The 12,639-nt window shown below is 36.3% G+C and overlaps 2 protein-coding genes across 2 annotated transcripts; both read right to left on the minus strand.

Annotated features, from left to right (window-relative positions):
* Positions 1-645: 645 nt before the first annotated feature.
* LOC141600569 (glyoxylase I 4-like) lies at positions 646-1,634 on the minus strand. Its single transcript, XM_074420811.1, has 2 exons — positions 1,456-1,634; positions 646-952 (listed from the first exon to the last, which is right to left on the minus strand). The coding sequence occupies exons 1-2, from the start codon at positions 1,632-1,634 to the stop codon at positions 646-648; spliced, it is 486 nt and encodes a 161-aa protein (XP_074276912.1).
* Positions 1,635-2,735: 1,101 nt separating this feature from the next.
* On the minus strand, positions 2,736-10,326 carry LOC141599060 (uncharacterized). The gene is made up of 10 exons (XM_074418946.1): positions 10,015-10,326; positions 8,962-9,018; positions 8,032-8,109; positions 7,425-7,478; positions 5,718-5,800; positions 5,122-5,221; positions 4,990-5,052; positions 3,695-3,967; positions 3,371-3,431; positions 2,736-3,274 (listed from the first exon to the last, which is right to left on the minus strand). The coding sequence occupies exons 1-10, from the start codon at positions 10,270-10,272 to the stop codon at positions 3,180-3,182; spliced, it is 1,122 nt and encodes a 373-aa protein (XP_074275047.1). The 5' UTR covers positions 10,273-10,326; the 3' UTR covers positions 2,736-3,179.
* Between the last annotated feature and the right edge of the window lie 2,313 nt (positions 10,327-12,639).

Below are 12,639 nucleotides of genomic sequence, written 5' to 3' on the forward strand. Positions count from 1 at the left end.
TAACACCAAGTACGGAAATTGAGTTTAGGACGATGTTAGTCTATATATGATATGCAATAGGTCTTGGTATAGACGGGTGGGGCGAACAGGCGGGTAAAGACCTCTAATAAAATGGGTGGGGGGACAAGGTGGGGCACCCCCCATGTGCTTCCCACTTTATGGCAAATGGGTATTTTGTGAGGGGAAGTGCTATCCGTCTATACGTATAGACGGATAGTGTCCGTCTATAATGAGAATTTGTGATATGGCAAAGGGTCTGGCCACTTTCATCCCTAGTTGAGCATGACATTATCTAATAAAATGAAAAAACATTAGTCTCATTTCACAATCTTTTTTTTTTAATATAAAAAGTACAAATGAAACATATTACTCTATATCGTCGAATTTTTTTTCATTTTTATTCAAAATGAAAAGAAAAAAGAAAAAAGACATTAGTTATAGTTCACTCGACTGATGTCACATAATTTACATTCTATGTCGAATTGTTTCACAAGGTCATCTGTCACACTTTCATAATACTAAACATTACGATCTTATTCTAGGAGTCTAAGACCTTTGTTCTTGTACAAAAACAGACCAAATTCGAAACCAAACCAAAACCGAGATTTGATACCATGACCAGCGTGACATCGAACTTTGATACTATTAAATTGACAGTCTTTTAAGAGGGCAAGCAGAAAGGGGAATAACAGGAATATTGTCACAATTGCATATCTCAACCATGTAACCATCAGGGTCATGGAAAAAAAGTTGATCAACCTTAATGCCATCTTCTTCGACTATTGCGGTCTCATATTCGATTCCCATGTCCTCTAATTTTTCAATCACAACGTTCATGTCCGAGCATTGGAATGATATATGATTGTCCTTTGGATTTATGATCTTCCTTGTAATTTGTTGGAGTTTATTGTCTGAGGCTAACAGATGGATGCCTATCCCATGGTTGAACAACCTGAAAAATAAATACTCCGTACATTAAAATTACTATTATTCGTAAAATATAGTTTGAAAAATTAGCGAGCGAATTAGCGACAAGGTAAAATAATCTAGAAAAAATATTGAAATATTATGTAGAAAAAATTCAAGTTTTTCATGCCAAAATTAGTTGTATTATTACTGTTATTATTTTGTAGAATCGTTGCATGTCGTACAACAACTTTATGTCTTTATGACATCAATACCTCATTCATTCAATGATAAAATTAAAAGTAAATAAGGTGAACAAGCATTACAAGTTACAACGTACACGGTCGTTGTACATCTGTACAACGGCCTTACAGAATAACTCGCAACCTGTAAACAAGTTTTATACGGAGTACAAATTTTCCTATCCAACATGAATACTCAATGCTAAGACAAATGAATGTAATCTTGTATTTTTTGTGACTCAATTATTTGCTGAAAGATACATAAATAATTAAGACGGAGGAAATAAAAGGGTAAAATGGGACATACCAAGCTCCGCCAAAGTCTAAAGAGGAAGGACGTTTGATAAGAACAAAACCCAAGACATCAACATAAAATCTGACAGAATCAGGCACAGATTTACACACATATGAAATGTGATTCAAACAAAGTAGAGGCAATGCTCTTGTTGATCTTGTTATAGGAATTTCATATACTAAACTTCCCATTTCGCTACAATTTCTTATACAGTATGTAGGCACGGGAAATTTATTAATGTGCCGAATACCTGCCAAATTTATGTGTTTTTTTTTTGTTTGGCCTGGTTTTTAGATCAATTCTTCCGATTCTTATATAGAACTCTCGACCTTATAAAATAAAATAAAATAAAATAAAACGGAGGTGACAGGTCAAAATAATAAGTGTGTATCTTGTCTGAAGGCAGATAGGAGGGCTCGTATGTATGTCCGTTGAGGAAAGGGTAAGGGTGTCAAATGATTTTAGCTAGGAATCGTCTTCGTCAAAGTTGGGAATCGAGTTCAGTCAAAATGATCTCAAGTCCGAGCTTGAGTTGAGCTTGAACAAATCCAATTCAAGCCCGAGCTCAACAAGGCAGATAGAAGTTATGATCATAGAGTAATATCTAAGATTTTACTATAACCTTTTCCGCGCAAAGTTAAAGTTTTAATTGTTATAGGCGTAATAAATTGCAAAATAAGCCCGGATTCCAATTTGAATTTCAAACCAATCTTTAGCATATCCAAGTTCGAGCTTGGAGCGACTCAATTACACAAGCGGTAAGGAGAAATCATAACAACTACGTAGAACATGCTGAATGGAGTTATAAAGTAAGAATCATCACCATATGAATCTGCTTCCTCTTCATTACCCAATTCATTTTGGTTAACAAGCCCTCCATTTTTTCCAAATAAATAAAGAGGATCTTCCAACGACGATTCTAATCTAATACGGAGTACTCCATATACCCGAGAGTCAAGTCATGACTCATTTCGAGCCTAAGAATATATTCTCCTCTCGATATATCATGAGTTGTCACAATAGTTAGCACAGACGTACAAATTAAAAACATGCACATTGCCATACAAATCAATATACGTGCTTCCACATCACAAAGAGACCGGTAAACCAACAATTATCCCATAGATTTGTTGAACCAGCCTTTCACCCCAAACACAGCCTGTCTACAATTCTAATGTACATCTATTGGGAATCATAGACGTGCCGACAGCCAATGGGGAAGCAAATCGACAAACGTCGGTTGAAATATTGATCTCAAAATCGGACAACAGAATGGTAATCTTTAGATCATAAATACGACCAATACCCACTTTGAAGAAGATTAGTATTGGGTTTGATTTAGAACATCCTCGTATTGAAATACCATCAGAACAAATAAACAGTCAACTCCAGCATTCTAATACTTTCTAAATTTTACTAATCTGATAGCTAATCGTATAATGGGTTCACCTTAAAATTCTAATCTTGAACCAATCAAAAACTAATGCCTGGCTTTAAATTTATCTCATTCAAATACTAGATTGACGGACTACAGCTACTTTTAAGGGGTTAAGGGTATCTGTTCCTAATCCCTCAAATCGGCTACATTTAATCAATGAATTTCCGTTTAGTCTACGAATTTTTATCTTAATCGTAGAAATTTCAAGAGAACAGCAGCATGACAATACCAACATCGAACATGTGAGCTTTAATAATGACCTTGTTTTAATGCCCGAAAACGGAGGTGACTGTGTCCATCAAAGATCATACTTGACGTGGCCCAAGTATAAGCCACAGGCAGGGGCCATGGGTCTTGCGGCCGCAACATCCTTTGCATTCAGGATTCTTTCAACTGCGAACCCAATCCATAAAAAAACTATAAAAAGAGGAAATAAAAATTGCAAGTAAGCTACAAGGTTAAGAAAAAAGGACTATAGGGAAAACGTACCATCGGCGACCGTTAAGTGTCCTGTGCCAACACACTTGAGCACACCAACAAGCAACCTCACCTGAGAAAAGCTCATAGAGATTACTTGATGTAAATGAATCGCAATATTTGTAAAAAGGAAAAAAAAAAGATTGTCCATAAGATTAGTTTGTATGCTATTTGCTCGGAAATATTAAATCGGCTAAACCAAAGTGAGTTCTTTTTAAGAAAGCACAGGCCTGTTTACAATGACTTAAATAAAAATTGATATTAAATGACTGTGTACGTGATTTCAAACTGGAACAAATTTGGAAGAGACCTATTTCTCAAAGGACAACTACTAACCTGATGATACAGAAAAGAACGTGCGCGTGCTTTTACTATCAAGCAACGATGTCCTCTTTTAACACCAAACTCTTGATCAGAACCGATGGAAAATTTTCCGTTGTCCTTGGAATCAATATTTTTTGCATCAGTCTCGGGATGATGATCTAAACACGTGGAAGAATCTTGTGCACCATCATCGCTTGCTTCTGGCACTGGGTTGGATGGAAAATATGGAAAGGATGTAGACTCGAGAACGTGAAATTCATCCAGTGTCCTTATGGATGAACTTGCCTGTTAAACATCAGAACAATAAAACAATAACTGGAGCTGCTTAAGGGTTACTGATTACTGAAATCGTGTGATGATGGGAAGGTCACACAACGTACAAAGCTTTTGCCTCTGATTTTATCACATGTATTTTATTAGCATACAAATTTCCTTTTCCAGTTAAGGTCAAGGGACCTCACTAAAGTGATACTGGAAGATCAATGAAACATTGACAGGAGAGCAGAAACTTTCGTTCATTGCGCCAATAGTCATGCCACCTCTTCAACCACAAAGTAACGATTACCCAATACCTCACTCACCAGCCTGCTCCCAAATTCCAGCACTAGCAACACTCACCAAGCCTACCCAAGTCCTCGATTAACTTGGCTCCAAGTCACTACCAGACCCACACACCTAGCATCCCCACAACTGCCACTACCCCACCCCCAAATCATTTAATAGACGGCTCTATAGCGTCCCAAGAAAGAAGCCTACATCAACAGATTTTTCATTTTTGGTAAGGATTCACAAGGATCATGAAATAAAACAAAGCTAAATCTTGTAAGAAAGGTAAAGTAAAAAAGGCAATCTAAATCAAAATTTAAGTCATGTATGGAGATACAACGGAACTACTAGTTTATACAACGGAACAGTCATGTAAAATGTATCCTCATGCTACTCATAGTAGGTCGCCTATACTGCACTTAACCCTAATGAATATGAGATTCCATTATTATTAGAACTTTATAATAAGAAATAAGTATAATCCATAGAAGACTACCATAATGAGGGGATCAAGTCAAAATTGTGTCACTACAGTGACTCCGACCGCACTAGAGACCCTCATTGTTTATGTAATTAAGCATACATTCAGTCGCAGCAACACAACGTTGTTCTCCAATTGGAATCACGTAAAGACAATTAACGTTTAGAAGATACGTGGGCATTGGAAGTTTAATTTAATACCAAAGCTGGATTTGCTTGAATGACCTAAAGTCTATTTTGTAGCATGTACTTGTTAATGATGGAGGATGGATGGGAAGTACCTGACAACCAGCAGCTCTGAATGAACTGAAATCATGGTGTCCAGCAAGAATCTTGCACGCGTCCTGAATGCACACACATAAGGAAACCTACCAACTCAGCATAACTTGCAACACAAACCTCTGAAAATCTACCTGCATTGCTCGAAGATCCAATTCCTCAGGAACATGCCATCCTCGGTCTTTCTCAAAGGTCGATAAGGGATCTGGGCCTGATAACAGACGATAGTAATACCTACATGGAGAGTATAATTGTCCTATATTTTAGAGCGCAATGCATGGCTAATGTCAGAAAAGCCAAAAAAACACTGTTCTTCAAACAAACTGATAATTTGAAAAAAATATTCATGTAAAGATGGGCAAAAGGACGAGCTTTGTAAATGAAAAAAAAAAAAAAAACATAATAGTTACAGTACATAATTGTGTGTCTCACAAGTTGCACTCAGTGTACAAGGCGCACCTAATGCCCCACAAGCGATTTGGTGAATGTCTCAGCGATGGTATAAGGCCTTCCTTTTCATACTAAGATGGGATAGTAAAAGTAATCAAGAAATATTTTTAAAAGATAAAGAAAGAGCCACCGGAGTACAAATATGACTGAATACATAGAAAATAAGGTATCTATGTTGTTTATATTTGAGACTCATTAATAGAGTACTATTAAGATGAAAGAAGTAGCAGTTCACTTATTGTAGAACACAACATTCGAAAAGATAAAAACAAATACCTACGTGCGCTCTTGGGCCCTATATCTAGCATGAAAATCAGATGGAACCTTACGAACATCAATGACTTTAACATCATCACCTTCTTTCTGCCACACAGAGAAATAAAAGACTATATTATTACAATTAAAAGATGTTATAGCTGAAGTGTTAAACAAAAGGTGCACGAAAAAATTCGCTAAAAAGCCAAATGTCTTGTTCGTGTGAAAAGGTATGATTCAAATTCTCCACCTGCTTTCAGGTCTTACTTTTAGGGGGGGGAAAAAACCTTTGGTGCACCTATCCATCTAGGTGCAATAAGGAATTAACCAAAATGCCAAAAGGCGCCTACAGCACCCCTTACATTATCTCATGTACCGTGTTCGACACTCGGACATGGACACTGCACTTCGAAACTTTATTACATACACAGGTCCTTTCAACTAAGTCCAAGTAACAAAGATGTTAACCCTCAACAACAACAAAAAAAGACATGGTTGCACAACAAATTATTAAGTTCATGATTGTTTACATAAGAAGCGTGCTCTTGCTAAAGCCCTTGTCGTCTTGGCCTGCCTCACATCTTTCAAAACTTACCAAAGAATAGCATTAACAGTGTCATCGTCCTCACTCTTAGATTAGTTCCTTAGATGATCTACTAGATTGCCACGAATCCTCAACCAACAACACACGCATGAACAATTTTAATGGTGTTAAACGAGCACCAAGCATACTCATATCTACTATGTTGGTTGGGTATTAACTTCCGAAATGTTTACAAATGAATTCATTTGTTTATTTGTTAACTGCTGGATTTGCTCGATGTCAAAAAATTTCCCTGAGAGAGAATTCTCTAATTTTCTAAGGAACCAGAGAGGCAGAGACTAAATATTTGATGGCTTTGAAATTGAATAAAGCAAACAAACTTTATGCCCTTCTTATATTGTAAAGTAGCAGCATACCGTCCTCAAAATGTGTCTCCTGAAATAGTATGTCTATGTTACCACAAGGACAATGTTGCATCCAAACTCCACCTTTGAGGCACTAAGGTTAAGTTGTTGTAAATTGAACAAATAGCCCTTGCAATGCAAGGAAATTCCTCACAAGTGCAAACCTGGGCTGCCACAAGCAGAGCACGGCCGAAAGATAGACCAAAGGTGAAACCTTTGTAAACAATTGATCACCAAAATCAAAGACACATATTTGTTTGACAAAAGTTTCTCATGGGCGGTAGATGCTTTTATCTAAACCTGTCCCGCAGTAAATATGGAGCCAAATTACTTTACCACATGAGCAACGCCAAGCACATAGCCTAGTTCAAAAACTGACCAGCTTTACCAAAAACAAATCGATACTACAATGGTCAAACCAGCAGAGTAATGCAGAAAAAATAGAACAAAGGTGAATCCTTTGTGAACATTTGATCACAAACATCAAAGATGTCACATAATTTGTCAAAAGTTTTGCATGGGCAGTAGATGCTTTTGTTTAAACCTGTCCCACAGCAAATCCATAGCCAGATTGCTTTACCACATGACAAAACAAACTACATAACCTACTTCAAAAGCTGGCCAGCTTTACCAAAAACAACTCGATGCTACAATTTTTAAACAAAGAAACACCTAGGAGATGGGTAGGGGGAAAGGCAAAATAAAAACAAATAAAGGTAAAATAAACGGGTCTTGTTCACAATTAAACTATCGACCCTATTCTCTAGAAACTGAACTGAACTACCTGAAGATAATGGTTCACGGCCTTTTGGACAGTTGCAGGTTCATGAGGTTCCAACTGCAAGACGAAACATAAAGATAAAAAAGGCATGATTACTCGAGGGCTTAACTATTGAAGTTTGTTCAAGTTGCATGAACTCTAGAGGAATCAAAAGCTACTCATTTTCTAATTTTCACTTTCAATGAAACTTAGATATTAGTGCCAAACTAAAGATTGTTGCCTTTTATTTATAGTGGCAGAACACTTTCACTCTCAAGGCTTAAACTACCCCACACTCCTTACTCAATCCCATGCCTACGGGTATAACACAATAAGTAATGTCGTTGTAATTGTTGTTTGTATAAATGAGAACAAATTTGAAAGGAACTATGAAAGGTATATACAAAAGTAAATAATGGTTGTTAGTCTAAAGAATTGGAAAAGTTAGCATAAAGAATGACACTGCTTGCTGGTGATTTTTCATATATATTTTCCCTGTCCACGTGACAAATTTGAGAATGGGTTGCATAGCAATAAAATAATGAATGTCTCTATGTACAAAGAGTATGAACCCAAAAAGTTCAAAAGATTTCAAGCAAGTGGAAATTAAAATTTCTAACAGATAACATACCACTTCACCTGGTCTCCTCTTACTAATCCGCTCTACATCTACATGACAAACATTTGACAAAGCATGAACTCCTGCATCCTGTATAATGAGGGAAAAAATTAATTATCTCCCCTTCTGATTAGCTTTCACCAACCTGTAACTGTGGAACAAGCAATAAACACAAACACTGAACAGTACATGGAAAGTGCTGCAAATTTACAATACAGGCGTCTACCATAAGAATCTGCATGAAACTATGCACCTGCAACATATCTAAATACATGGGGGGAAGTGTGTTATCACTTGCATCATAAAGATTATAGATGGTGTCGCTTGATGATTCTTTGTAGGAGTGAATACTCCAAAGAGTTGGCCTAACTAGACTAATTTACCCGCTGTCAAAAGGCAGAGAATCTCTCTCAAGCCATAGCTTACCATTTGCGGCTTTGCGCTACTTTCCCATAGCAAATAGAAAAAAAAACAGCAAGACGTCGTCGAAATATTATTCCCTTTACACATTCTTAAACAACCACCATAAAAGATATAGTAACTGTTGAAAAGTTCAGCCCAAAAAGATCATTCTTTCCACCACCTCAAATGACCTCAACTTACCAAATCACTTGCAAAAAAAATGTCATCAGAGATTAACATTTTGAACTCATAAACAAGTCAAAGATTATGATTGCACAAAACCTATTATCTGTACACAATTTCACTCCTCAGGTTAGGGATAAAGATTTACAGTCTCTGACATATTTCATAGCAGCCTGAAACAAATTTCTTACAGCCTCAAACCAACACTACCATAATTCCTCTACTAAGCTGTTTCATCACCCTACATGAGAAATGCCACGATAATTTGCGATTTCTAGAATTATAAGGAACGAATCAATAAAAAGACACATTTTCAGAGCTACGGCGAATGAGAAAAGGGTAGGGACATAAACATACCGTTCTACTAGAGCAGAATATAGAAACAGGTTGCCCAACAAATTTCTTGAAAGCCTCCTGCCAGATAAAAATTAACGCATACCAACACACCAATTATTGTCCATCAGCAACCAGTCATGCATAAATTACACAAACTTCAAAAAATTAATCTTCGCATTAAAGACGTGAATCAAACTTAAGACATGATGTTCCTACTACCTCATCTCTTTAGCTAAGTGCCTAAGGCTACATTCCCATAGCAACAACATCAGCATTGCAATAAGAACTTCATCAATGCAGTGTTACGAATCTCACCAATGCACATTTATGCAAACAAAGTATCCGTTTCTGAGTAAGACCCAAGTGCTCGATTGAACGTAGGACAAGGACACAATGTACTTCAGACCTCATTTCTTTAGCTAACTCCAATTTGGTAAAACAAGAAGTCAATAACAACATCCACAACTAGACCTTGCAAATGGGTCATTTCGGTATTGGGTCTTATCTTCGATCAATAGGATCATTTTGGGATGATTAGTCGTCAATCCAATTTGGATGTATTCCGGGTTGTTTAGTTCTACCAAAGCACGCGTCTTAGAAGGTCTAAATGTAGGCAACCTTACCCATCCTCTAGTTTCTAGTAAACAGAATCACAACTTCTGAGTAGCACTTAACAACACCAGTATATCTCCGACATCCCTCCGTCCTAATCATTTATTTACTGTTTTAACTAAAATAACCCAGTTATTTACCTAAAGTCCGGAACTTTCCACATTTCCACAATACGAACTAACCTTGTAACACTAACAAAAATGGGCAAAAGGGTACACAACCTTACCCTCCTCTAGTTTCTAGTAAACATAATCACAACTTCTGAGTATCACTCAACAACACCAGTATATCTACGACATTCCTCCATCCTAATCATTTGTTTACGTTTAATTAAAATAACCCACTTCCACATTTCAGCAATACCAACTAACCTTCAAACAATAACCAAAAATGGGCAAAAGGGTAACTCAAAAATCGCCGAAAATCAAACAAAACATCGCTCAAAAACCAGAAAACAGGTACCTGAAGAACGCCGACAACGGTACGATGAACAAGTTGTTGTTGGGAACCAGAAAAACGAGTACCAATATACTCAATTGCTACCAAATATCTCTGCATATTTCCTCCCCCCTTCACCATTGTTTCCTTCTTTTCTTCTTCGTCTTCTTCGGTTAGTTTTGCGATTTTCGACGGCCGTTCTTGTGATTCCGACGCTTGATCAAGTCGGTGTTTGGCGTCGGAAAATGGTTGATTTGCGGTTTCTTCGGTAATTGATTTCATTGAATCGCTAGTGTGCTAATGTTTGGGGACTGAGGTTAATTAGTATACCGGGGATGTAGCAAATTACCCATAACTTATACTCCCTCCCAGTCACTATAATGTTCCCTCTTTCCCAAAACGGATTATTCAAGTAATGTTCCCCTTTCTATTTTTAGAAATTTTTACTCTTATTTTATTCATTTCTCTCTCCTATCACCAAACCCCACACAACTCTTTTACTCCTATTTTATTACTTTCCTTTATGTTTTGGCCCCACAATTCTTTATTTAACAACTAATAATTCATCCCTCTCTCCTACTACCAACCCCACACAACTCTTTTACTAATATTTTAATACTTTTCCTTAAGTATCGTGCCCATATCAAAGGGGAATATTATAACGATTGGGAGGAAGTATGTAGTATGTGCAATTCAACCCCTTACGTTTCACTTGCAGCAAATTAATCACATAAGTTTTCAAAAATGTGCAATTAAGCCCAAATCAATTTTTTTACCATTTTTTTTTAACAAAAACCTATTATTTTCTATTATAAAAATCATTTTAAATATATCTACTAAAAATTAAATATAATATTTACATATTCAACAAAAAATGTGAACCAAATTTAAGATAAAAGAAAAATTGGGCATGTTACTTTTCATTGTAACTTGACTAAAAAAAAAATTCTATTCTTCAAAAAAAAAAAAAAATTCTCATATTATGAATATTTTTTCACCAAAATACAAAAAAAAAAAAATTGAACATGCTTTCTAATAATTAGGAATTTTAGGATTAATATTTGATCAATAATTTTGACTTTTAATAATAGTAAATATATTTAATTTAGTAAATTTCATTATTTTTTTTTTTTATTTTTTTTTTTGATGACGAGGAGGTTGGATCCTCCCCGGATACAGGACCCCACCCTGCTAGGCGCCTGTACCATGTGAGTTCTTTCCCGCGGGGATTATTCCCTCTCCGGGCGTCAGGTCCCCAGGAATTCAGGAAAGTGTTCATGGTTACCCTGGAATTCCACTAGACTCACACATCTTGGGTACCAATTATCACCCAAAACAATCCATAAATTTCATTATTAAAAATAAGATATATGGTGAATTGCACATTAAGAGAAACTTATGGGGCCTATTTGCTACATTTATAAGTTAAGGGGTTTAATTGTACATAATATCAAACTTATGGGGGTGGTTTTTTATATTTCCCATTAGTATACTCTGTACAAGTTTTGAACTAGGCCTCAAAACATGATATTTGGGTCGATCTGTCTGAGTTGGGTTATTTTGGATTTATTTTATAATTTGTGTTGCGTCGGGAAAATTTTAAGATATCGAGTTTGTGATATATTTTTTTTTTTTTGTCAATCGGAGCGTGTACTTAGTCGCATTATAATAGAGGGGAGGGGGGATTCGAACCTGGGACATATTATCCACAATATCTTCATCTTAACCACTAGACTAAGACATATTTGGTCAAGTTTGTGATATATGTGCACTTATTTATTGGGAAATTTTGAGTACAAATGTACAATTTATTTTGAGATAGGTTAATGGTTACAGACTTGCAGTGTTGTTAAATTGACCTTGACTAGGATCGTTATATATCTATGACTATAATAGATATGGGTATTAATTTTGTAGTATGCATTTTAGAAACGCAATATACTTTTGATCATTTTATTCTTTTCATTTCCTTTTATATATCCATTAGTTGAGTGGCTAGTGGCGTGGATGGTGATTGTTGGCAACCGGCGTAAGGGTGGATTAGAACATAGAAGTAGTGTTGTAGTGGTGGTGGTGGGGAGTTTGCTAGGAGGGGGGAAGGGAAGGGAAGAATGGTGCATACATAGATGATGGGTGAATATATAGGGTGGAGGAGTGAGCATGGCCGTCGGGTTGGTTAGAGGAGATAGTGGTAGAGTAGGGATAAATGGTAGTTATATGTTGGTCGTGAAGGCTATGTTGATACGATTAGGGGAAGAGGCTGATGGCATGACCACCCGTAGAATGGTGAGCATAGGGGTTGGGATATATCATGATGATATACTCGAACATGATAGTATATAAGGTTTGTTTGAAAAAAAGATTACGTATCTGAGGTAGTACCTCAGACCTTGTAGTTTTTGAGCATATACACATTTTTTCTGAGCATATTACCGTTTATAAATATAGTTTTTGTTTTAGTAAATGTGCTTAAAAACTTTATACTAAAGCAGAACTCAAAAACTTTAAAATAAAACTCAAAAAATAAACAATAAGAGGTACTATCTTAGATGTATAGTCTATGAACTGGGTTTGTTTGGCTGCCAATTAAAATCATGGGATTTTAAATTTTCTAGAAAGTGTAGTAAAACTATGATGTTGTTTGGTTGT

Source organism: Silene latifolia, chromosome 9 (assembly GCF_048544455.1).
Source record: "Silene latifolia isolate original U9 population chromosome 9, ASM4854445v1, whole genome shotgun sequence".
Lineage (NCBI taxonomy): Eukaryota > Viridiplantae > Streptophyta > Magnoliopsida > Caryophyllales > Caryophyllaceae > Silene > Silene latifolia.

What these genes read in the sequence shown, in the direction of transcription:
- LOC141600569 (XM_074420811.1), bottom strand. Translation starts at nt 1,634, where the DNA reads ATGGGAAGTTTAGTATATGAAATTCCTATAACAAGATCAACAAGAGCA. An exon ending in TTAGACTTTGGCGGAGCTTG is followed by an intron (nt 953 to 1,455) that starts GTATGTCCCATT and finishes TTTATTTTTCAG; the next exon opens with GTTGTTCAACCATGGGATAG.
- LOC141599060 (XM_074418946.1), bottom strand. Translation starts at nt 10,272, where the DNA reads ATGAAATCAATTACCGAAGAAACCGCAAATCAACCATTTTCCGACGCC. An exon ending in TGGATCTTCGAGCAATGCAG is followed by an intron (nt 5,053 to 5,121) that starts GTAGATTTTCAG and finishes GTGTGCATTCAG; the next exon opens with GACGCGTGCAAGATTCTTGC. An exon ending in GTTCTTTTCTGTATCATCAG is followed by an intron (nt 3,432 to 3,694) that starts GTTAGTAGTTGT and finishes AGCTTTTCTCAG; the next exon opens with GTGAGGTTGCTTGTTGGTGT.